Source organism: Schistocerca gregaria, chromosome 5 (assembly GCF_023897955.1).
Source record: "Schistocerca gregaria isolate iqSchGreg1 chromosome 5, iqSchGreg1.2, whole genome shotgun sequence".
Classification (NCBI taxonomy): Eukaryota; Metazoa; Arthropoda; class Insecta; order Orthoptera; family Acrididae; genus Schistocerca; species Schistocerca gregaria.
In genome coordinates this window covers 71,546,933-71,574,854 of record NC_064924.1, presented here as the reverse complement: position 1 = coordinate 71,574,854, position 27,922 = coordinate 71,546,933, and the positions used below count along the sequence as shown (strand labels likewise).

The 27,922-nt window shown below is 41.4% G+C and overlaps 1 protein-coding gene across 1 annotated transcript in view; it reads left to right on the top strand.

Annotated features, from left to right (window-relative positions):
* LOC126273228 (uncharacterized) overlaps positions 1 to 27,922 on the top strand; it is an 82,672-nt gene that overhangs the window by 40,017 nt on the left and 14,733 nt on the right. The window contains exon 3 of the mRNA XM_049976772.1: positions 6,133 to 6,300. Within this exon, the coding sequence (XP_049832729.1) occupies positions 6,133 to 6,300 (168 nt within the window). The remainder of the gene's footprint in view (positions 1 to 6,132; positions 6,301 to 27,922) is intronic.

Here is a 27,922-nt window from a genome sequence, read left to right as displayed (position 1 = left end):
AAAAATTCATAAAATATGGGTGAATGAGATTTCTTTCGTATCTGTGTCAGTGACGATTCTGCTAGTGGTTGTGAGGACGAAATATTAACCTGTTATAAAAGAAATAGATCTCAAGTAACATAATTTGTTTTTGATTAACAGACACGGAATACAAACAAACCCTATACTGTTCAGCTCCACAGTGTCTCAACTATAACAGATGGATTTGGGAAAGTGTGCTTCAATATCAGTTAAAACCCATACGGCATTGTGATTCCCTGAGATCATCATGACGTTGTTGTGATGTCGGAGAGAGAGCAGTGTATCTTGCGTAATTGGACAAGAGAAAATCCGGAAAAGGGTGAAAATAGGTAAAATTTGGGAAAATGTGAAATTACATACGCTAATAAGAGTACTTACATGTCTGCCTGGGTGCAGTCTCTGTTGGTTCCAGCTAATACAAAACTGTTGTAAAGAAAGAGACCCCAATGTGCGACATAACGTTGTAAAAAAAAGGCACAGGCTACAACTTGTCTACCTACGCTACCTAGCTCCGGAATTCATCCGGTTATAAAACAGGAAAGATGCGGGAAATAACTGAAAAATACGTAAAATGTGCTATAATAAGGGTAGTCACAGATCTGTCTCGATATGGTCTCTGCTGGTGTCACGTAACACTGTTGTTAACAAATAGAACTCAGGTGACATAATTTGTTATTGGGAGATAGCCACGTGCTCTTCCTGTGCAGTCCAGCTCCATTACAACGCCTAACACTTAAGTGTCCCAGTTAAACAAGACTAGGTGAGAAGAGGTAGAGGGATCTGCCACCATTTTTGTGACATGTGACGACTTTATAATTACGTCATATCTTAAATATCACTTGCACAGTTGCCTGGGTGCATCACCTAGGTGACCTTGAGCAATTTAGGTCGATCCTGGGGAATAGGGAATGCGGATACAAGGACCTCCAGTGTATAGCCTGAGACCGGTTGTCTATGTCTCGAAAAAAATAGACAATAATTCAAAACAATCTCCACAGACTCAATACAATTTCACTCTACAAATAAAACTACTAGAAAGAACTGAAGATAATAATGCAGATCGCCTGAAACAGTGAGTACAACAGTGATATAGTCACAAAGCTAAACAACAAAACCAAAAGTAACATATAATCAGAAAGGGTAAAAACCATTGACAACAACACAACAGAACCATACACAATCACAACCACTCAGTACCATAACAACTACAATAAATTATTAGGAAAATATAAGAGAAAAAACAAGATGGATGATAATAACACACAAACGCAACCAAGCATAAAAAATCACCAACATTTTCAAAAGACACTGAATAAACATAGCAAAAACAGGCAATTTTATTAAACAATACACCCCAAAACTGACAAAAAGACAGATATATACCAGAAAGTAGGTTTATTTCTGTTTCAGTGTAACACTTGCAATGGGAGATACATAAGACAAAAACGAAGAACATTTGATGTGACATAGAAAAAACAATGAGAGCTTGAAAGTATGAACAAATCACTCCAAATTTACAGAACAACTAATAGATCAAAATTACAAACCAACCACTACAGAAGAGGACATGAAAATAATTAGAATCAACAATAAAATACATAGCATAACTCTGCAAGAAAATTACCACATACAGAGAACCAAAGCAGGAAAGAAAATCCTGCTGAATGATCAAGCACACACACCAAACGACTCATTCTTTACGGTAATAAATAAAATAATAGAGATTGCTGCAACAGTGGACTATTATCATAACGATAACGCCTCCCAACCCCCTTTCCTCTCATTCACTGGTCCATGAACGTCTCCGTAAAACATTTAAACCAAAACTCAAATTAAATGGAAAAGAAATTATTGCATCTGTCTTCTCTCTCTCTCTCTCTTTATCTCTCTCTCTCTCTCCTGCACACACACACACACACACACACACACACACACACACACACAAACACACACACACACACAACCGACAGATATAAGCGTAATAGAAACGAATGGCCGTTAGCTTCAGCATATACATCGTTCGGTTGGCGACATGTACGTGTACGTAAATAAACCAAACAGAATGAGGTACACAGTGAACTCAAAATAGCTATGGATACATCTATACGTTTATATAACTGTCTATACAACTGACAGAATACTGAGAGTGATAGTACATCTCAAGAACATGCGCAAACAAAATGAAAAATGGGAAGTAAAATGTTCGCAACATCAAAATATGCTCATGTTTTGTCAAATGAACGGTAGTGCGACCTCCAATTGACCAGATGAGAGGAAACACCTATGCCAACTGAAAATACTAAGAATTATAGTTAGTATCTACCTGAAAAGCGAGATCACTATCAAAAAACAAAAATACCATAAGTGTATCATGCTAGATTCCAATGATGTGCCTTAAAATGAGAAAAGACGAAACGCGTCTGTGAACATCTATCACTCACAGTAAAAAACAAGATGTCACTCACATAGATGACACTGGCCGCAGTGCCCTGGACACACAGCAGCTGTGGTTTGTGGCTGCACTCAACAGCACCCCACACCACAAGGCCTTGAGTGGGCGCTGATTGTCTAGTGTGAATGTGGTCACTGTGATGCTGTCCCCCTCTCCCCCCTCACCCGTGCTGCAGTGAGGGGATATGCGGCCACCATTTCCATACAAGCAGAAGTTGGATTCGACCGAATACACTACCTGATGCCATTGCTGTCTACCATGTTTCTCCACATTCGTCAAAAGTAGGCGGAGAAGTGGACGACGAGCAACTAACCCATGTCTTAATATATGTCGACGGACTGTCATCCCTAATGGTGTACGATATGTTAAACAGTTCCACCGTTGCGGTAGAGCCGAGGAGGATGCAGATCTGTAAAGCAATGCCATTTGCATGATGTGTCAATCTTCTCGGGGGTGTGGTCTGTTCTGGTGCGACATGACCCATCTCGTAGTGTTCTAAGGTCTTCCGTGACCCATTCTGCACTCACCAGGTGCACCGCCGGAACACTTCATCCCACACGACCAGCAATTTTTTGGATGGATGCTACACAGCGTTTCATGCCAATAATGCGCCCTCTTTCGAACTCACTGATTTGTTGGTACAGTTACAGCATACAGCTACGAGGCGTCCAGCAGCTCTGCTCAAGTTACACTGATCCATTACTTATGGTTTATAGCGACAATGAGAGCCGCAGGGAAATTTTGCCGGTAGGTGGTGTTGCACCGCGATATCGATGTTGACCTTGGAGCTGCAGGTCGACATGCAGCAAATTCCACTCATTTCTTCAGGACAACTATTGGACATGTTCTGTGAATATCAACGTCCTAAATCGAATAATTCAAGGTGTTCCGTGTAATTATAGTTCAATCGTGAATCTGGTTTCAGAATTTTTAAAATAAACTTAATGATCACCCTTTAATATATGCTAACTGAGTTCAACGCTGAATGGCTTTATCTTTTTTTTGCTTATAATTTAGCAAGTCGTCTGACTTTGGGGTTGATGGAGACGTTTCACGGAAAATAGTTAGTACAACGTTTTCAGTAAGTTTCGGAGCTGATTCATGCAGACCTTTCAATCTCTCCCTTATTCAGAGACTAGTCTATATGAATACGGAACTTTACACATCTTATTAACAATTTACCTACCAGATTAACGAACCCTTTAGTAAAGAAAAGGTGTAACCCCCTCTCAACTTGAGGCGAATGTTATTGTTTTGAACGTCATGTTCGCCACACTTGCTGCAAACAGAACTATCATAAAAGTCGATGGGCACCCTTATCTTCTTCAGTACAGGGTGTGAAGTCAAAATGACGTAACATTTACATGAAGGATCGTGAACTGTACGATGCTGACTGTGGAATTTCGATCCTTTTGTAGCTGTCGCAGTTAGCGTGGGAGTTGCATGTTTCTGCATTGAAATAGCAGACATTATTGGAATGGAAAGAGATTTGATAGTCGCTGCAATTCCAAAGTTACGACTCCATAAAATAGTACAGCTTCCTGCATCTAGAAACCATGTATCTCTCTAGCTAGATGATTCAAACTTCAAACATCTAAAACATTTTCCATCAGTTGGAACCAGATGTTCCACGCCACAGCTGTACAACTTAAAAAGTATGGCATTTTCGTATTGTGTGTCACAGACGAACTTTCCGGTGTCGACCACTTGATAAGCGGAAAATGCTTGATACATTTTTAGTCACTGCAGGAATTTTTCTACCCACGTCTATTACGATAATGACCTGGTAGGCAGGCACAGCGGAACACATCATCCTACCTACATTTTTGGAACGCGCTGGGTGGATGTCAAAAGACAACCGAAAGAGGAACCTCGGAACATCTGCGTAGTTTCTATCAAAACCAACGTTTATATATCAAGTGTTGGCGTTTTCACCTTAACTTTATATCGCGCTTAGGTATACATGAAGAACAATCCAAAATGAGATTTTCACTCTGCAGCGGAGTGTGCACTGGTATGAAACTTTCTGGCAGATTAAAACTGTGTGCCCAACCAAGATTCGAACTCGGGACCATTGCCTTTCGCGGGCAAGTGCTCTACCACTCTAGAGCACTTTCGCGCGAAAGGCAAAGATCCCGAGTTCGAGTCTCGATCGGGCACACAATTTTAATCTGCCAGGAAATTTCATGAAGAATAATCTTTAAACTACTACAAAATTGCATGTAACATATGACGGTCAATGCAACAATCATTAAATATATTTTCTTATTACGCAGCTACCAAATAAATGTGCGAATAAAAACAGTGATTCGTTGAGCAGTTTTTTCAAGCGACACTCGTGAGTGGTGAGACCCCCTTGTCTTCTGTGTCGACAATGGAGCTACAACCGGGGTAACCGAGGAATCACTAATTTGGTGCTAAGCAGTCAGACAACATGCTTGTTCTCGTGCTTATCACTGCGCTCGACAGTGTCGCATTCGCGATTCTGTGCTGGTAAGTCGCCGCCAGCTCTCACATAATCGCACACTAGTCACTCTAAACGCTGTAGGCCGGAGTCGCTGCGCCTGTCTCGTGTTTTGGTCGTAGTCGAGCATTGGTGTTGCTGGCGATGCATACAGACACCAACTGCTCCCGCATCTCGAAGTACTTACAAAGTTTCACTCCGAAATAAATGTTTCGGAAAACCTTTTGCTGCTTTGAGCTTTTATTATTTGTTAATGTTAGTAAACCTAAATAATTACCCTTTGTAAATCGTAATTAAAATGCATGTTCTTCTCTTTTCTATTTCAGGTTTGTGTGGCAGCTCATACTCTGTACTGAAATGTAAGTACCAAGTCTTTCTGAATAATAGCAGATAAGGTTTTTAGTTATATATGTTACGTATAATGGTTTACGATAGCTCGTCAGTGCTTGCAAAGAGGGATGATACAGATAAGATCGCCACCCACAGTGCTCAGGGTGGACACAGCGCAGCGGTAGAGGGTGGGAGGGGCTGGTTGTCTCACTGGTGACGTGACTGACGTAGAAGCAGTCCGTTATTGACTCTGACACTGCAGTGTGACACGCGGCAATGTCGGTCTTCTTGGTGGTGATAGCAAATTAAAACACGACCGATTTCAGTCCCCTTAGCATACGTCATGTAATGATCAATGTGGGGAGCACGGTCGTATAGGGTAGCAACATGCAGTCCACGAGATATGCCGGTAGTGTCACTATACACTTGCAGCTAATCACTTTAGTTGTAGTTAACTACCAGCATGAGAGACCGAGTACTTCCTTAAATTGTGTTGAAGCATCGTTTTAACATATGTTCAATGTCGCTTGTGGCAAAGTAAGTAGTACATGACAAATTCACACATGCGGCATGTTGTAGTATTCCTGTGTGTCGCACCATTTACTTGTAGTCTGCAAACGCTTAGTGTGAGGTCATCAGATAATGTATTTTAGAGATAAGTTAACTTGGTGCTGATAATGCTTTTGATAAGTTGGTTTGCTATACGTACTCCTTAAAAGACGTGCCATGACACAGTCACAAATTTTTATAAGTTTGAAAAATCGCTTCAGAGAATAATGACACTGTTTAAGGGTAATATATTTTAGGATAGCTATCCACTCAAGATCTCCAAAAACATAATGAATTTTATCTTCGTTTTTTTTAGATGGCGTTCGGAAATGGACTTGCTGGAGTTGGATTTCGAGGAGTATGCACTGGACATCGAGGCTGACCTGGCAGAAGAGCTGGACCTCTTCGAGGTTTTCCCTGACGAGATGGATTATTCAGATACCGATCTATGGTGGATTGACGAACTGATGCCAGAAGAAGATTGGTCAGCCGATGTGATGGGGATGGTGGAGGACGAAGACGCTTCTCCTGTGCGAGAAGTCGTTGTCATACGAATACATTTCATTGGTGTAAAGGAATTTGTAATTCCAAAACGTAAAGTAATGACTTTCATTGAGTCTTTACTAGGTCAAGAAATAAATAACGTTTCTTAATTTTTGAAACTGTTTTTATTAGTTCCATGGTCGAACGTCTAGTGGTAAAGAGTAGTAATGTACATATTCTGTGTTCAGCTTCCAGAAAATACTAGAAGGCGTTTGGTCATGTTTTCATCTCTATACAGTCGCCATGTTCGTCAATGGAAATTGAAGAAAGGGTGTAAAAATTATAACATGAAGAAAAAAAGAGCAAACATTTCATTGAGAAGTTGAGTACTCTTAATTTCAAGTTTTTAGTGTAATAATGGAATAATATTTTGGCAGTATTTACTACAAAATGTTGTTGTGAGGTTACATAAAATACAGGGAGCGAAACGTTGTATACAGCTTGGACAGAAATCAGACCTTACTTGTAAAAGTGAAAGCACACGGCACACGAAATACAGGCATCGGCTGAAAGAAGTGTGACACATGTTTGTAATCGACCCCTGCGCAATTTATTTAGCCTACTTATGGAGGAAGAAATGAAGCAAACCAAAGATAATTTGGAATGTGAATTAAAGATGGGGAGAAGAAAGAAAACCTTTAAGGCTTGCGATAACATTGTCACTCTGTCAGAGGCGGCGGTGAACTTTAGGAAGATCACTTGAACGAATTGTATATTGCCTAGGAAATAGGTTACAAGATGAAAGTAACTAAAAGTGAACATGGGTAGTAAGGTGTTAACTAAGACACTAAAACTATTAGACTAGGTTACTGTTTTCTCAGAAATACACTTTAAGACAATAAAATAAATAAACGATGCACGACGAAGAATTATGCAAATGGGAAGGAAATCTATAGAAGTGATGTGCAGGCAGACAACTGATTACAGTTTCAGAAAAACTGCGAGGTTTATTCAAGAGAAAGAGCCTCTGTAATTGGGCAAGACAACAACTCGTTGGTCCACCTCTGGCGCTTTTGCAAGCAAGCACTTATTTGTAGGGCACTGATTGAGAGAGCTGACTTCCTGAGGGATATCGTGCCAAATTCCGTCCGGTTGGCTCGTTTTACCGCCATAATACTATCTGACAGGACTGCCCCGCCCATAATGCTCCTAACGTTCTCAATAGGGGAGAGATCCAGCGACACTACTCGCTATCATAGTTCTTGGCAAGCAGGACGAATGCACAGAACAGAGTGCGGGCAGGCATTATTTTGCTGAAATGTAATCCCAGGACGACTGACCATTGAGGGCAACAAAACTGGGGATAGTATTACGCTTACTTACAGCTGTGATGTAAGGATGGCGCGGGTGACAACCAAAGGACTTCTGCTATGAAATAAAACGGCAGTACTGCTGGTTGTGGGTCCACAAGGTGGGCGACTTGTAAGACGGTACGTCAACGTTCGTATGAGCTCTAGACGAGTCTTCGCTGGTCATTTGGGCCTGTTTAGAAGGTCTACCCTTGATGACGTCACAAAAGGATACTTTACGCGTCGCCTGGGCCCGTCAACATCGACTTCGGATGTTGATGAATGGAAACATGTTGCCTGATTCTGTATCGAGCGGATGGACGTGTACGAGTATGGAGACAACCTCATGAACCACTGTACCCTGCATGTCAGCAGAGCACTGTTCAAGCTGGCGGAGGCTCTGTATCCGTTTGGGGCGTGTGCAGCTGGAGTGATATGGGTCCCCTGGTACTTCTAGGTACTACTCAAACTGGTGACACGTGCGTCAACATTCTGTCTGATCACCTGCATCCTTTCACGTCCATTGTGCATTCCGACGGACTTCGTCAATTCCAGCATGACAAAGCGACACTCTACACGTCCATAATACTACAGTGTGGCTCCAGGGACACTCATATGAGTTTAAACACTTCCACGGGCCACCAAACGCACGAGACATGAACATTATTGAGCATGTCTGGCTTGCAACGTGCTGTTTAGAAGAGATCTCCACCTCCTCGTCCTCTTACGGATGCATGGACCATCCAGCAGGATTCATGGTGTCACTTCCCTCCAACACCACTTCAGACGGTAGCCGACCCTATTCCACGTCATCCTGCAGCACTTCTGCATACTCGCGGAGGTCCTACACGATATTACGCAAGTTTAGCCGTCTGTTTAGCTCTCCAGTGAAGGTAGGTCGAGTAACCAAGGAATATACGCTGCAGCGATTCGGGAATTGAAGAGCTCTAAGCCACAACGTGTTAAAAGAAGCTACGTACGAAGGACGACCGTCAACAGAAAATCAGAAGCGCGCTATATGACAGAGGGAACAGACATTTTACAGCCCGAAAACGACCATATCGACATTACAATAGCCCTAAAGAGCTCGATAACGCAGAGCTACCATCAGTCTATTACCAATCTATGGTACCAGAAAAGACGACACAGAGACATGGGGCAGCCAAGACGACGCCGACGGCAAACTTGTCCCAAGTATACTGGGCTGACTGTGAAGGTGATCCGCTGACGGTAGCAACAGGCAATCCGGCAGGGCCGGCGCTCCTTTAAGTTAGAACTATAACCAACGCTGGCAGACACGAAAGAGGAACACAACGTGCCAATACAAATTCAAATGACATAAGCTTCCATGTGCGGTACATATGTAGACATAGGAACGAAGACAAGCATATTGGCTTGCGTCTCTCGACATCAACGCCATTCAGTCGCAGAAAAGGATAACTTTACTTAAAGTTGTGCTATAAACGGCGGACATAGACATCCTCCTCCTACAAGAAGTGTACATCGATGAATTTCCCATCATGTGCAGGTACAAATCCTTAGTATTGCGTACCTTCAAAACTGGCAGCAGCAATACAAAACTTCTTACTGAAGGCATCAGGGCACCAGGGCATCAGGGTATGTGATATCTTGTACCTGTCGCTTGGGGGGGGGGGGGGGGGGGTAGGTTGAGGATTATGTGGAGGATTATCAGCGACGGTGCTTCATGCACGGCTCATTACATCTATGTACTTCACAGAGAAAATTGCCTCGCTGTTACAAGGACAGCACGACTATTTTATCCAAGACGGCGATTTATTTTTGTACTTGCACCGAAAGATCAGTTTTCTCGATGCACACCGTGCCCAGAACTACGAATGTATTGAGGAAGTAATACTACCTTAGATGGCGTTGACTATAAGGCCTAAAACTCAAATACATAAGCGCTTTACCTTTGCTGGATTTTAACCTGTTGTGAGACTAACTTTAATACACTACGGGCCATTATAATTCCTACACCAAGAAGAAATGTATATGATAAACGGGTATTCATTGGACAAATATATTATACTAAAACTGACATGTGATTACATTCTCACGCAATTTGGGTGCATATTTCCTGAGAAATCAGTACCCAGAACAACCACCTCTGGCCGTAATAACGGCCTTGATACGCATGGGCATTGCGTCAAACAGAGCTTGGATGGCGTGTACAAGTACAGCTGCCCATGCAGCTTCAACACGATACCACAGTTCATCAGGAGTAATGACTGGCGTATTGTGACAGTCACCACTGACCAGGCGTTTTCAATTGGTGAGAGATCTGGCGAATGTGCTGGCCAGGGCAGCAGTCGAACATTTTCTGAATCCAGAAACGGCCGTACAGGACCTGCAACTTGCGGTCGTGCATTATCCTGCTGAAATGTAGTGTTTCGCAGGGATCGAATGAAGAGTAGAGCCATGAGTCGCAACTCATCTGAAATGTAACGTCCACTGTTCAAAGTGCCGTCAATGCGAACAAGAGGTGACCGAGACGTATAACCAATGGCAACCCATACCATCACGCCGGGTGATACGCCAGTATGGCGATGACGAATACAAGCTTCCAATGTGCTTTCACCGCAATGTCGCCAAGCACTGTTGCGACCATCTTGATGCTGTAAACAGAACGTGAATTCATCTGAAAAAATGACTTTTTGCCATTCGTGCACCCAGGTTCGTCGTTGAGTGAACCATCGCACGCGCTCCTGCCTGTGATGCAGCGTCAAGGGTAACCGCAGCCATGGTCTCCGAGCTGATAGTCCATGCTGCTGCAAACGTCGTCGAACTGTTCGTGCAGATGGTTGTTGTCTTGCCACATCTGTTGACTCAGAGATAGAGACGTAGCTGCACGATCCTACAATCCGACCTTTGTCAAAGTCTGATACGTGATGGTACCCATTTCTACTCCTTACACGAGGCATCACAACAACGTTTCACCAGGCAACGCCGGTCAACTGCTGTTTGTGTATGAGAAATCGGTTGGTAACTTTCTTCATGTCAGCACTGTTGTAAGTGTCGCCACCGACACCAACATCGTGTGAATGCTCTGAAAAGCTAATCATTTGCATCTTCTTCCTGTCGGTTAAATTTCGCGTCTGTAGCATGCCATCTTCGTGGTGTAGCAATTGTAATGGCCAGCAGTGTAGATTAGTCGGTAGTGACAGGGTGTAATACCTCGAAACTATACTTTAAAGAAAGACAGTCGTGATCTATGATGGTGTATAAAACTATTCGCTGCATGCCTATAATTTCAACGTGAAGGCCGCTTATACAAAGAAACAAAGCCACTTATGCTCGATCTGACGGTGTAATTCAGAGTTACTCCGCCGGAAGATTGAAACCATCTAACCTGTCCATGTCACTTCCCACAGAATCAAGTCTCTGAAACTAGCTTTCTTATGTACTCACAGCTATGGCTGATAAAAAATATCGTCCCTCCAGATATGTACTACACAGCGATAAAAGCAGTATGGTATTATCCACAATTGGTCACCAAAACAGTAGTGACTCATCACGTACGTAATTTGTTAAAGAATTTCGTGGTGTGTTATGACAAAATACGAGGATTGACGTACAGTCTGAGACACTTACCACTTTGGTTTAATGCATGCGGGCTGTAATCATCTCAAGAACACTTCCGCTTCCAAATTAGACTCAGGTTCATTAAATGCTTATCCAGACTCTTGGCAGCTTGTTACTTATAGAGGGGATCATGTGAATTCGTTATCTCTCTTCTCAAGATGCACACACAGTAAGGCAATTAGTGCCACTAACAAAACGTAGGGCTACAGAGAGGAAAGCATCTAACTATACAGGTTCTATTTTCCCTTACGTTATATTGACTGGGTGCGTCTGTTCTCAGTACTGTTTTTCAGGAAAAACAGCTTTGGCCAGTTTGAGTTCACATAATACTAGCATGTGGATTAATCCTATCAGAAACAAGTCCAGCATTACGTTACTAGTGCCTTGCAGAAGTCTTCCGCTCACTAAGGAGTTTGTTACAGCGACAAGGAATTCGCTGCTACAAAGCTTATATTATTACAACCTTACTGCTACGATCCTTATACTGCTACAACCTTATAACCACTTAGGTCAATGTCATCTGCTGTGCGTGTGAGTGCCTGCGAGTTGCGACTGGTTCGCCTAGGTCGTCCAGAGAGAAAAGTTGATGCAGCGGGGAGGGCAGTGCTTGGCGCTTCAACTATTAGCAACGTTTGTCTGCAAAGACGCCGGCGAGTTACAGCAAGTTTTCTGTGGCGGGATACCCTCTCACTGAACCATTGAGCACCATCTATGCCAGCCGGCAGAGTGGAGAATGTTACACATATATTATGCAAATCTCTCTACCTCGCCTGCTGAGATGGTCTGGTGTAATGTCAGGAAAGCATGTGGAGCTCTGTTATTCGCGACCTGTTGGTCACAGTCGCACGATGAGTGGTATATCCTACCAGGATATCGCTTGACTCGTTCGATATGCAAATGCTTGGGAGAGTTCTCCGTTATCTAGGTGGGTGCCAGACGTACATATTTTCATGGATGCGTCATGATCTGCTTGCCGTTATAAACGTGGGGAGGAGATCTGTCGGACAGAACTGATGCAGCAGCAATGTCTGGGGCCAGACCGGAGAGGGTCGTGGGTAGTGTATCCGCAAACGTCGGAGTTCTCGGCTACACGCCAACACAACCGAGTCTGAGGGACGGATCCCCCTGTGGGCAAATTCAGTTTCGTTTCTTATAGCTCTAGAGGTGTATTTTGTAGCACTGTGCTACACACAAACAACCACTTCGCTTGGAAGCACCCAATGTTACCTTGACGTCCCACCTACTAGTGTAGTGGTGCTTTACCTCTTGCTGTGTGATATGTGTATTACATAAAGCATCTCTGTCTAGAAATCGGTAGCGTGTATAGAGTTCTTTATCAAGTCACTATTTGTACGAATGATTACTTTTATAACACTATGAGGTCAAACACCAGTAATAGAATGGTGTCTCAGCAACGAAAAATAAATGGGCAACGTGCTGTATTGTTATCGACTGACAAATTCACGACGTCTACGCAACGCATCACGACGTGCCACAACACGGTGCGCCACTGTGATGTGACGTCATGACGTGACGTGACATATGTGACGTCACAATTTCTCTTGACGCGAGGCGACGTTAACACCATGTTGACACATAGCTCGCACCATTGGGTACAATGTTTAAAGCTGCGAAAAATACGGAAAAAATTAATAAAATATGGATGAATGAGATTACTTACGTATGTGTGTCAGTGTCGTTTCTGCTAGTGGTTGTAAGGACGAAACATTGATCTGTTACAAATGAAATACATCTCAAGTAACATAATTTTTTATTAACGAACGGACACTGAATACAACCTAACGGTATGCTGTTCAACTCCAGAGTGTCACAACTCTAACAGATGGATTTCGGAAATTGTGCTTTAATATCAGTAATATCTAATTAAAGCCCATATTGCATTGTGATTGCCTGAGAGCATCATGATGTCGTCGCGACCTTGGGAAGAGAGCAGTGTATCTTGAGTAATTGGACAAAAGAAAATCCGGAAAAGAGTGAAAATAGGTAAAATTTGTGAAAATTGTGAGATTATACGGAGTAATTATAGTACTTACATATCTACCTGGGTTCAGTCTCTGCTGGTTCCAGCTAAAACAAAACTCTTGTTAACAAATATAACACAATTGATGTGACATAACGTTATAAAAAGGCGCAGGCTACAACTCGTCTCCCTACGCTACCCAGCTCCAGAATGCATTCAGTTATAAAACAGGAACAATGTGGGAAATAGGTGAAAAATACGTAAAATGTGGTATAATGAGAGTACTCACAGATCTCACTCGATATGGCCTCTTCAAGTGTCGCGTATCACGCTAATTAACAAACAGAACTCAGGTGGCATAATATGTTATTGAGAGATAGCCACATGCTCTTCCTCTGCAGTCCACCTCCATAACAACGCCTCACACTTAAGTCTCCCAGTTAAAAAAGCGCTTAATCCTCATGCTTCAAAGGCGTGGGGTGTGGAAATGTAGACGGGGTTTCCGCCATTTTTATGACATGTGATGACTTAAGAATTACGTAATGATCTTGAATATCACTTGCACAGTTGCCTGGTTGCATCACCTAGGTGACCATGAGAAATTTCCGGTCGATTCTGGGGAATAGCGAATGGGGATACAAGGACCTCCAGTGCATAACCTGATACCGGTTGTCTATGTCTCGAGATAGGGACCCAGTTATAACTGTCCCAGTGTTTAGAAAAACAGCAGCAAACGAACACAACATACTATCCTGTTACAAGTAATGGATGACGTCCTCTGCTTAATAGATGAACCACAAAGAAAAATTGTAGAATTACATACAGACATCAAGAAGCTACATAAAAATACAAAAACCACAATGGAATGAGAAGAGAACAATCTAATCGCCTTACTGTATATAACAATCAAAAAGCAAACCAATATGCATACGTTTGAAATTTACCGTACACCCACAGCAACTGACATTATTACCCCCCAGGAATTTTATAACACACATTCACAACAGCAATCAATACTTCTACACATTACAGTTTCACTCAACAACGAAAACTACTTAAAAGAACTGGAGTTAATAATGTAGACAGCCTGAAACAATGAGTACAATGGTGATATAGTCACAAAACTTAACAACAAAACCAAAATTAAAATGTAATCAAAAAAGGCAAAACCACTGACAGTATCACAACAGGACCATACACAATCACAGCCACTCATTACCATAACAACTACACAAAATTATTAGGAAAACATAAGAGAAAACAGAAGATGGCACATAATGACATACAAACACAAACACACACAAAATATCACCAAAGTTTTCAAAAGATATGGAATAAACATATCATACACAACAGACAAATGTATCACGAAGTAGACCCCAAAACTGTCAAAATACACGGATATATACCAGAAAGCAGGTATATTTCAATTACAGTGGCAAATACATAGGACAATCAGGCAGAACAGTTGATGTGACATACAAGTAGCACATGAGAGCCTGGAGGTACTCAACATTTGCAGAACGACTAAGACAACACCATCACAAATCAACCACTAGAGAAGGAGACCTGAAAATAAATACAATCATTAATAAAATACGTCTCATAACTTTGCAAGAAAATTACCACATTCAGAGAACCGAAGCGGAAAAGAAAACTCTGTAGAATGGTCAAGCACACATACCAAAAACTTATTGTCTGCGCTAATAAATAAAATAATAGAGGAATGCTAGAACAGAGCACTATTACCATGGCAATAATGCCTCCCAACCCGATTTCCACTTACTAACTGGTTCATGATCGTCCCCGCGAACATTTAAGCAAAACTCAATCAAATGGAATAAAATCCATGCATGTATATTCTCTCCCTCTCTCTCTCTCTCTCTCTCTCTCTCTCACACACACACACACACACACACACACATGGAACAATAGTGCGAGCGCCATTTGACCAGATGAGAGGAGACATCGATGCCGACAAGAAAGAGGAAGAACCATAGTTAGTCACTTATTTAAATAAAAATTCTAAAGATGTGCCTTAAACTGAAAAAAGGCGAAACGCGTCTATGAACATAAAATACAATGCAGCAATACAAGGCGTTCTGTAATCACAAAAATATATGCTGTGTAACAATCGATGTTATCCTCATATAAGAGTGAACACACAGTCTCTGTCTGCTCTCAGGGGTGAGCTGTTACTATCAATAATTTACAAATTTAGCATCAGACATGCAAATGCGAATAAATATTCAAGACGCATTGATCATCTGCTGCAAAAAAGTGTCACTCACAATAAAAAGCATAACAAGACTGACACATTTACAAGTGGATCAAAAGGTGACTTACATATTGCCTAAGTGTTTTACAACACTTGTTTTTCAAACAATAATGTCTTCAACTAAAGTGCACCTTTCACTATCAATTTTAGGTTTATCGTCCTTTCATTACAAAAATCTTACCAACATCGAAGGGTTTTAGAGCTCTTCAAAATGTGCTGTCATAGATTCGATCGAATACACTACCTAATGCCATTGCCGTCTTTCATGTTTCTCTATATTCGTCAAAGATAGGCAGAGAAGTGGACGACGAGCATGTAACAGATGTCTTAATATTTGGGGACGGACTGTCATCCCTGATAGTTTACGATGTGTTATACTGTTCCACGGTTGCGCTAGAGCAGATCTGTCCTGCAACGCCGTTTGGATGAGGCGTCAATCTTCTCGGATGTATGGTTTATTCTGGTGTGACCTCACCCATTTGGTAGTATTCCACGGTTTTCTGTGAACTATTCTGCACACACCAGCTGCACTGCCGAAACACTTCGTCCCACACGAGCAGCAATTTCTTGGATGGATGCGTCACAATCTTTCGTGCTAATAATACGCCCTCTTTTAAACTCGCTGATCTGAAGTTACAGTTCGAGCATACACCTGCGAGGCGCCCGGCATCTCTGCTCAAGTCACACTGATCCATTACCTTCGGTTTACAGCGACAACGAGAGACGCACGGAAATTTTACTGGTAGGTGGTGTTGTGCCGCGATATCGATGTCGACCTTGAAGCCGCCGGCCGACATGGATCAAATTATACTCATTTCTGCAGAGCATACTATTGTACTTGTCCTGTGAATATCAGCGTCCTAACTCGAGTCGTTCACGGTGTTCTGTTTCGTCTAAAAGTGAGTGTAATTACAGTTCAATCCTGAAACTGGTTTCATAATTTTAAAAATTAACTTAATGAACACCGTTGAATATATACGATACTGAGTTAAACGCAATCAGCCTTTATATTGTTTTTTGCTGGTAAATTAGCAAGTCGTCTCACTTTCAGGGCTGATGAAGATTTTTATGGAAAATAGTTCGTAAAATTTCTTTAATAAGTTTCGGAGTTGATGCATGCACACCTTATTCAGATTCTAGTCGATATGAATGCAGAACTTTACAAATCTTATTAACAAAGTAACCACCAGGTTAATTAACCCCGCAGCAAAGAAAAAGCGTAACGTCCTCTCAACTTGAGGCGAATGTTATTGTTTTGAACGCCACGGTCGCCTCACGTGCTGCAAACAGAACGATCACGAAAGTCAAAATGACGTCACGTATACACGAAGGATAGTGAACTGTAGCTTACCTTTCCGACCTTTTTGTAGGTGTCGCAGGTAGTGTGGGACTTGCGGCCAAGCATTTTGTATCGTTGGTTTTCCGACCAGACCCACCTGCTGATTTGCACCAGTTGCCCACCATCTGCGGAAGAGTTTTTCAGCAACAGCGGAAGTGTTGCCACCATCACTGTGGCCGTGCCCTTTCACACAGCCGTTGTTCCCATATACATCCATAAGGATAAGCTATTTGAATTCTATATAGGGCCGGTAATGAAAATAGGTACGACAAAAGGGAAGGTACGCCTTGTGGAGGTTACTTACCGCTACCAGGTACACAAAAAATGTGATGCTTAGACAAACTGCTTGTGCATGAATTCAGAACAGGGTGAGTGATGAGGCCGTTTAAAAGTTGCAAATGGCAGAATAATGGGTGAACGGTTACGTTCTTGTCCATCTGACAAAAGCAGATTTGCATTTTAGGAAAGGAGTGTGTAAGTGCAGGAAAAGAGTCCACGTAGAAAACACAGTGCTTGTTTTCCAAATTTTGTAAGAATGAAAGGGTACAGTACCGCCCGACATTGAAAAAAGGTACACTTGACAACAACAAAAATGGGTCACCACTGAATTCCATCGTGTAGGCTGCACCTGATTGTATGCAACCAAAATAGCATATGTGTGTTGCACATAGTCGCAACCCTCCACAGTACAATCGTTGTAAGATACACAATGGGTACCGCTAGAGACTACTAGAGAACACCGGTCTTTATGACAGTCCGTCTAGAAGTAAAGTAACACCACGATAGTACAGAAGAGATCAGACAGTCCTTAACTTCTGTAAACTAAACTTAATTACAATAAGTGACATTTCAAATGTTATGGGACAACTAGGTTTGTCACAGAAATCGTTCAGTAATCCTTAGGCACAATTAAATATTTGAGACAGTATATGGATTTATAAAGCTGTATGGCAATTGGAAACAAGTTCTTTGCTGTCTAAAAGGTTTACCCAACACATGATGAACGTCGGTCAACGTTCAATGGGGAGTGGTTTCGCATCAACTTTATGTAATACTAAGAAGTTAAAACAAAACGTGATTAACGGCGGCAACCACTGTACAGAAATCCCAACATTAACAGCGAATCACAAGTAATATCATTGTTCACATTACTCATCAACAGTTACTTGTACACGAAGCTGTACTTTAAATGACATGACCAACGTCTTTGTTCTGGATCCGGATGCAAACCCAGAACGTAAAGCCATTGTTAACCAAGCAAAGCTTTGATCCTTAGCGAGACTCGATCACTAGGCAGAAAGAGACGTAAAATATTGACCTTTGCACCAGTATCAGTTATCAATTCTGAAGTTGGACGTAAATGACGATAATGTTGGTACGAAAGCAGAAACCCTAACATGACAATTACCTTCTTGATAATTAACCTCGAAAAATGTTATATAGTGTTGCATTGTCAAGGAATAAAGGATGCACATGTTTAAAATTGAAATTCCATCATGTAATTCTGGGGACAAGGATGCGAACCCAGCACCTAATCGGATTGTTGAATAAGTACGTAAAATCAGAATGTAGATATCACAGTTTGTCAACAGTAGTGGGGTTGGAACCTTAAATGACGACTGAAGTTGTATTGCCTGACCGGGATTCGAACCCGGCGACTACCGCCGTCGTTGTTCAACCAGGAACAGACGAGAAATGTCCAATGTTGGTTCACCATGAGCGAGATGTGCACACGTTTAACTAGAAGTAAGATGACGAAAGCGTCTATGCTGACTGATAGTCGAACGCCGCACCCATGGTTATGAAGACACGTTAATAATCAGCTTCATATTCAGTAGTAGCTAGGAGTAGCATGTTTAGTTGCAAACCTTAGGGGCCTTACACATCCATAGTAACGTGTTGCCTAATATCTGCGATATCATGATGTTAATTTACAAGTGGATTGACTGCTTAAAAAGCAATGTTCTCTAGTAGTCGGGTATCATTGAGATGTAAATGAAGTGCCTCGGCAGAAAGTAATTTCAGTCGTGCTGCACGTATTGTTTCAGGGACACTGAGTACATGTTATAAGTGCGCAAAACATGTATTACATACTAAGTATATACTATTATTTTTAGTAGCTGCCGCCAAACTTGTTTACTTTTACATTCCACTTAGTTGTCGTGGTTGAATACAGGTTTTCTTAAGACTACATCTAATGGACAGCGCTTACAAGAAAGTATAGTTTCCTGCATCATACTATTGCTAGCTAGGTGAAATATTTTGTGGTAGCTACGTTTAAAATTAATGTATTTTTGAAAGTATTGTTCGTCAAATATTTGAATAAATCGTCAACTGTAGGTGTGCCTGCACATGTTATAGCATAATAGATGTAGCTGCGTTTGTTTGTACTACAGACTTGGGTAGGTTAGCTGTAACTTTTGATCCTTCAAGGGGTGATCATGCAAGCTAGGCTTCGGTGGCCGTCCGGTTCTAGGCACTTCAGTCTGGAACCGTGCGACTGCTACGGTCGCAGGTTCGAATCCTGCCTCGGTCATGGATGTGTCTGATCTCCTTAGGTTAGTTAGGTTTAAGTAGTTCTAAGTTCTAGGATACAGATGACCTCAGATGTTACGTCCCATAGTGCTCAGAGCCATTACAACGAGATCAACTATCCTTGCTTTACATCACGAGACGAACATGGCGTCACTGAGCTGATATTTGAAATACATTTCTGTTTTCTCTCGATGTCTCTACAAAATGGTTCAAATCGGTCTGAGCAGTATGCGACTTAACATCTGTTGTCATCAGTCGCCTACAACTTAGAAGTAATTAAACCTAACTAACCTAAGGACATCACACACATCCATGCCCGAGGCACGAGTCGAACCTGCGACCGTAGCAGTCGCGTGGTTCCGGACTGAACGCCTAGAACCGCGCTCGATGTCTCTCTGTGTCTTTTTATTTTTATTTTCATTTTTTGAGGAAAGCACTGAGAAGCGCGATAATAAGCAAGTAGGCGTATAATCTACTTACTGATATTTTCATCGGGATACATAATGCAAAAATACAACTTTTAAGCGTGCTGTTGCGTAATTCCAGTTATTGACAGTCTATTAGTGAGCTTTCTCGCATTCAGTGGGGTGAAACCTATCACAGAAGCAAGAAAAACACAAATATTTGTTGCACCATGCGCAACATATAAATAAAATCTCGCTGCACTGACGTGTTGTCCGATATATTGCACAGGAAACATATCTTATTCATGTTGCTAAACAGAGCTCTACAGATATCAATTAGGAAGCGTACCAAGTGTATAAAAGTATATCTTGAAATATGCAGGAAGTCCCATAGAGGTATTCGACTGAACGATAGCCATGACCAAAATTGTGACTGGGGTCGACAGCATCGTCGTCTTCCACCTTGACAACTCGAACGGTGTCAGTGCTCGGCCGGTTACTTACGTTTACTGGTATCAAAGCTACAGCATGAAAACACAAAAATGTTAATAACCCGAAGATCATTAGTTTTGGAACCCATAGAAAGTAAAGCAGTCGTCAGTCGCAAGAGTGGTTTGAACGCCACAGTGCTTTAATAGGCACGGTCTTGTTGGAGGTGATATGCTGTTGCTTTCATCCGACCTTTGAGTTGAGTTACGTAGCCAGTTAATAGGGGAAGCTACAGTTTTACGTGGATTTCGGACTACAGTACAACTCGGCATTTTTCACATCAACAAACACTGCCCAAGGGGAAATATGGGTAAAACGGCACATAAAAATTGTGTTACTGGTGTGGAATCGATCCTGAAACCTTCATATCTATAGTCTTGCTCTTTATCACCTTTCCACCATGCAGCTAACACTGTGGTTTCTGTTTGCCATTAAAATTAAGGATCTGTCGTGTGTGCCTGGGTTGGCACTTGCGTGTCCCTTAGGAAACCTTACCTTTGGCATTACCCTCGTATACGTGTGTGTAAACGCCTTCCAATGCCCACTCAAGGAAGCCAAGGATACCTAGTCTAGCTTCAATGTTACAAATACGCCGCAGTTTGTTGATGAACGCAGACTTAAACTGATAATCATCTTGAATATTTATCTGTACTGTACCCATTTGTGTGAAACTCGTTTTCTACCGTGGATTCCCACAGCTACAGGAACACTACTTTAATACCTCTTACACAAAATACTTACTCAGTGCTATCAGACGAAAAGATCAACCTGACACAAACTGTGGGAAGTTTGTTTTAGAACCTTCGTACCTGGATAAAGAGCTTTTTCTATTTGAGATATCTGTGAACGTTGCTGTATAAGACGATTTAAGAAGAAACTAAATTCCTTCAGCTACGCCAATGTTTAAAGAAATCGTGTTAACGGCTCTAAATCGTGATTTGTAAATCGTTTACCAGCCGTATTCTGCCGTATTTCGCTGGTTCGAAGGCAAAAAGCTAACTGACAAATTTCACAGAAGGAAAAGGGGGACAAAACGTCTCCCATTCGAAGGTCATGTTATTTTACTTAAATGATTACAAAATCGGGTAAAACGAACAATGAGGTTGTCAGTATAAGCACTTTACTGTTGTCAATATGATGTTTCACCGCCCAGGGCCTGTAATGATAAAGGGCCCGTTTAGGTCAGGCATATTGTACACAGAAGTGGAAGAGAGAGCACCACTAAATTCTGCAATCCGTATGCATTGCACACACACAGAAATTACTGTTACAGTGTATTTATGGAGCCCAATGAGTGAGTTGTATATTTTCCTGTGAGAAAGAGCACTGCCAAACAGTCTTCACTACATTAGGTTACTTAAACTGCCATCACTTTGAGCTAGAATTTATGGCCAGCGACTAAGTGTAAGGGCAGTGAGTCGGATTCGCGTTTTGAAAATGTGAAATACTTTCCTTACATTATGGGAGCGAATATTAAATTTGAACTAATATTGCGAAATTTTTTTACTTGGATAGCTTAGAATGAAAATCTATCTGTTTATTGCAAAGGGAAACAATTGATTTTCTAAAACATTCTGTGTCATACACAACTTGAAACAGGTTACGTCGACCAAATCATATGGAAGAACAGACAGCGACATATATTGGAAGACAGTAAGATCCCTTGGCTTTTGGTTTGGCAGTATTCGACAGTCATTTCTAGGCGCAAGTAAATGAAGAAAGGCAGCGCGTTTTCGTTATCAAGTAACTTCTTCATCAATTACTTTAGTTTTAATGTGATCTACGAGTAATTGCTAATATTTGATTTAACATGAAACGGATTCCGTAGACAGGGAAAGAACTTGTTCTTGGGAAACTACTTCTATAATGACCAAAAGGACTTAAATTATCTTCAAGCACATGTGTTCCAGCAGCGGCATGAAGAAAATGATAGTAATAATGACGGTGATAATCGAATTATCCGGTAACTTCACACTTCACAGTGGATTTTCTCGAACTAAGAAATTTTCTGAATCAGTGAAAATTTCAAAATAGCTTCAAATCGAGGCTATGACGCCTAGAAGAGTCTTTACATCCTGCTGACATGATAATAGCATAATCTCCACACCAGAAACTTGCTTCTACTTAACCATTTAATAGACTCGCGTTTTTTTCCACCGTGACTAGTTTAGTAAGCTAAGCACATCATCCATTACAGCACGCTCCTGGGGCTGGGAAATGTGGCCACAATGGTCTGGTGGAACGAACTATCACAAGTCCAATGCGTGGGTTCAGGTATTTACTTTTAAGAGGCAGAAACAGATTTACTTTACCTCTAGTAACCTCAAGAGAAAGCTGTTATAATCCAGAAATCGCATTAAACATCACGTTCCTTCATTCCAAACTGGGCAGAGCCGGTTTACGTTGGAAAATGACATAGTTGGAGGTCAGGGTAAACAGAAATACTGTCACCAGTAAACTTACTTACGTTAGAAAATTTTATTTTATTTGATGAACTGATAGCCGTCTTAAGGAACAGGGCTCTTATTTTACTTGTACTTGATTGAACTAGAACGTTGAAAAATTTGGTGCTGGACTGTAATTCGAATTCGTATCTCCTCTTTCGAGGATCTGAATCTCTCGGAACAGTATAGTTCAATCATTTAATTCCTTTTTCCAAGACTGCAGTCTTCTCTAGGTCTCCTCAAAAGGTAAATATGTGGGTCCGAATACTGATCAAGTACAAAAATATTCATAATTTCATTTCAAACCCTATCACGTGCACACCGGCCTGCTAGTGAAAATTAACGTGCATTTATAATGTTTGTTCATGTTGCCAACAATTTCTGGACAAACACGCACACATCTTACTGTTGGTGAGTACGCAATTGATACTTAAGTAATATTCGTGGACAATAAAGAAGAACGATAGGAGTGCGGTTCGATGGTCGCTCAGGCACAAAAATTTGTGTCCTTATTTTAGATTAAACACCAAGCAGCTGGCAAGAAAAACCGATGCGTAACATTTGATTTTACTCAGTTAATAATCTGATAACGTCTTGGGTTCCTATCACCGATGGAGAACTTCACATCTTGCGCTTCATCTTTAAATTCATACACACTTCGTTACTTCTGAATTGGGGTATATCAGACATCTTTCATGGTAAGTTAACAGGGATGAAAGGGTCTTGACAGTAGCCCGGTTTATTACAAAAACTGTCGTCTTTTATTTTCAAGTTTAGATTTGGTTACTGATATAGGCGAAAATTTTGGTACTTCATGACTCTTCATAGATAGTCAGCAATATGATGTGATTAGATTAGATTAGATTAATACTTGTTCCATAGATCATGAATACGATATTTGGTAATGATGTGGAACGAGTCATTTTAATGAAAGATTTCTTTACATACCATTATTCAATTTCTTTACAACAAATTTTTACCTCTCTCTCTCTCTCTCTCTCTCTCTCTCTCTCTCTCTCTCTCTCTCTCTCTCTGTCACACACACACACACACACACACACACACACACACACATTCTCTTTTTATTTTTATTTTTTTGTCGTGCTCGACTATCGGCGAGGCACGAAAACGTCTGTGAATGAGTTTCTTAGTTTTGAGTACAGTTACGAAAGAAATATAAAACAACAATGAGAGTTACTGATTTATGATGCTTAGTAGCAGTCAGTTCTGAGTATTATTAGTAAATAAGCTCCAGCCCCTAAACCTAGTTACAGAAATGCGAATCAGAAGCATTACGTATTCCAGGCCGTAGCAGCTGCGTCTTTGAGGCGTCAGCTATGGTCTCTTCCCAGCCCGCTGTAGGATCACATCGGTTCGTCTTCTTCCTGGTGGTAATGTAACTGAGATTTGGCAACAACGCAAGGTATGTTTGGCAACTATGTGATCGACGAGTTACTTCCTGGTGTGCACGGAATTAAGCCTCAAAGTTCACTTGATTTCTCGTCTCACTTCCATTAAATAACCTGAATTGTTATCGCTTGAGGTGCAACAGCAGATTGTAAATTTACGGTTTTCACTCAGCAAAATCATTGAACGTGGCAATCGCAACTAATCTAGTCCTGTGAAAAGCGGTTTACGAGTTCTAGCCACTACTGGCCTCCTAAGTGGAGATCACGAACCATATTTATCCGTTAGCTCTGTGTTGACGTGCTGAATTGTGGAAACGCGATTGTTATGGTTCGCGGTTCCAACCTCGCTGAATCTAACGGTTTATCGCTTCTGTGTAGGAGCTGCAAGCAGTCAGATCAAACATCGATAACCAAATCGTAAGAAAATATTTTCAGCTCAAAGTGCAATGGGGAAAAACTTTCAATGCTGCACAACAGGTAAAGCCTATTTCCGCCGCTGACAAGCAAATTTTGGGTTTCTAGGAATACGAAACTTTATTTATGAAATGCCACATTTGAATACCTGTTGAGTATGACAGAGCATACCATTTAAACGCAGACACAATTGAAACCTAAGTGAGTAGTGTTTTAGTAATTCGTGCAGATAGAAGCACGCTTGTGTACAGATACTCAGTTTTGTTAAAACAGACTTTCGTCGTAAGTTTATTGTGGGTAGTTTTATTTCATTTCTTACAATACAGTGCACAGTTTTCGTAAGGTTTCTTTTAGTGTTGTTAAAACAATACTAAATATGAGACAAAAATTAATCATCAACGGTATATGCGAATTCTCTGATGTTATCTATAACAGTCTGACAATGCACATGCAGTTTATTGATTACATGCATGTAGAAAACTTGTTCTGAGTTAAAGCTGTCAAACAAGGTTTGAAGAAGAATAAAGTGCCACTACCAGACGACAGCTAACGTAGAAAATACTGTTCTGACTATTTTGGCACGATACATTCTCCCCATTCATAATACAAAATCTTCGAGACGCATCTACCGCCTGGCCGTCAATTAAACCTGAAAAGAACAAAATGACACAGAAGTTAGCCTTTTTTCCACATGCGACTATTTTGGGTTGAGAAGTGAAGAGAATTATATTCCAAGTTCCATTAAATTGATAACCTCAGAAGACAGCAAAATTGCGTTTAAAAAAAAATTAGTAGCGAGTGTAATAGAACACGCGACACTTACCGTTACGCTACTAGCTGTGACGTAGATACAGCGCCTGTGCAAGTGATCAACAGTTCCTCCAGAACTTCGGGATTCCACAGTGCTGTCAGATAGAGACAGACAGTTACAGCATTTCTTTTGCACTGCACGATGGTTTCAACAAACAGATAGCGCAATAGAGTAGCTCATATGGAAAGGAATGTACTGAACATCCTGCAAACCGCTACAGTTAGCCTGTGTGTCAGAATTCTCAGCTTGTGTGCCGCAATGGTGTTGTGATAGAGAACTGAGTTGTAGAATAGAGGTAGACTGATTGTAGTTTCATAGAATGCCGGTTTGGGTTCGATTCCAGCTTCTGCCAATGTTTTTTTGATAGGGAGAGGCAGATTGTATTCTCTTCTGGCTACGCCAAGTGTAGAAGGTATAATGGCATTCTGGTCTGAAAATCACATTAAACATCATATTCCTTTTCTACCAAGTAGACGTTAGGTGGAAACACAATAAAGTAAGGAGTGACGACACGTAGAAACTCTATCACCAGTAACCTAGTTATTTATTTCTAGTGACGAAACAAATCCTGTGTATGGTCACAGGACACTTATTCCGTCTTTTATTTGAGCTTCTGTATGTCGATCAAGTGGTTCTGAATTGGGAAAGCAACTCAGACCGCCCTTAACGCGGAATTTGATCCCTTCGTGACAATACAGCTCAACTACAACTTCCACATATTGCGCATGAATGGGTTGGAATCCTGGTCCAGCACTTAACTTTTCACGATGTATTATCAAGCTCTAGCATGAGAGCACCTATCTGCTGGTGGATAATAATTTTTATTTTTAATGCATTTTCATTCGTTGTCAACAGTAACGGTATCTGACGTTTTTGACTCCCTGTGAGACACAGAACTATTTGCGAGATCACTGTAAGTGAAGGATGTTATTCCGAGCTGCTGGTGGAGAAAAATTCGGTAGATGACGTGTCTTTGTGTGTAGTCAACAACGATATGGGTGGGGTCCGATTCCTAGTCACCACTGAACTCTTGGTCATATTATTTCTAGTTCAAACATGCTCACATGTCGCTGCTGGTGTACCAAACCCATATTTAACGTTCATTTTCTCTAGAATATAACAGCGATATGTGCCGTGTTGGAGTCCTGGGAAGGAAAAAAAATAATGTTTCGTCTCGTCATTTCATTTAATACATCTAGCTAATTGCCGAGAAAATTCGATATGTCAAATTTGATTGTGCTTCGATAACAATCCGATTAGGTTATGGGTTCGAATCCCTGTCCAACACAAAGCTTTACCTCACTGAATACCAAGAAAGTTACTTGTGAAAAAGCAGTATTTAACATCTCTCGTAGTTCGTTAACAGGGACAATAGATGAAACTTCCTGGCAGATTAAAACTGTGTGCCCGACCGAGACTCGAACTCGGGACCTTTGCCTTTCGCGGGCAAATGCTCTACCATCTTTTTTTTTATTATCAGATTGACTTGGTATATTTCACGAGAATTCAGACAACCATAGTCAAATCATCATTCAATATTAGCTGCAAAAAGAAAATCAACAAATTAGTTGAAACACAAATAAAACATTTCTTCTGAAGGGGAAGACCAACCCGTTATCCCACCCGTACGAATTTTGGGTGTATATATATACATGCAAAAGAGAAAAAAAATTACGAAAAAATACAACAAGGGAGGGGACTCAAGCTCAGGGAAGAAACAGGAATCAAAGGGGAACTTAACCAACACCTTGACGGTTAAACACAAGAAAAAGCATATTCGCAAAAAGCGTTCGGTATTGTGGTAACTGCTGCCATTTCCAATGCGCAGTTGACAAATAATGGTGAAAAACGCGGGGATCTGGGTCATTACCGCCTTCAATGACGTAGTGGACATAGTAATCCAAGAGCCAGACAATCGTGTTCGTTTTCGTCTGAGGAAAATAAGAGATGTCCGGATGTAAGAAGATGTCGTCTGGGAATGCGGTTTCAGGTCCTCTAGTAAGAAAAGCTAATTGACGGCGGACCCAGAGCCAATGATCCCGTCCGCAAGCAACTAGCCTGTGAAGTAAGGTGTCAGTTTGATGACATTCCTCACACTGATCAGTCGGACGAAGGCCAATACGAAAAAGACGATCACCAGTAGGTATCAGACGGTAAATGACCTTATACCACGTTGAAACAATCTCCATCGGCAAAATGGGAAGACTAAGATGAGACCAGACCGTTTCCCATGACGTTGACGGGGAAGCAAGTTCAACAGAAGAAGGGAAACATGCTGTACCCCAACGGATTTGTAGCATGTTGGTAGTAATATGCGTCATAGAAAGTATATCAGCACCCAGAATACCGACAAGTACAAAGTATTCACGAATGTGCCGCAATTTAGGATTAATCCGTCCAACATCAACAGGAGGGGTCAGACTGGCCGGCCGGAGGCGGGAAAATAAACGAGAGGTGACTGAAGGCGGAGCCCGCGTACAGGTTAAAACATTGCGGCGGGCAAATAAGATGGACGTCTTCACTTTGATATCTGAAAGACCCAATCCTCCAAGCTTCCGAGGCCTGGC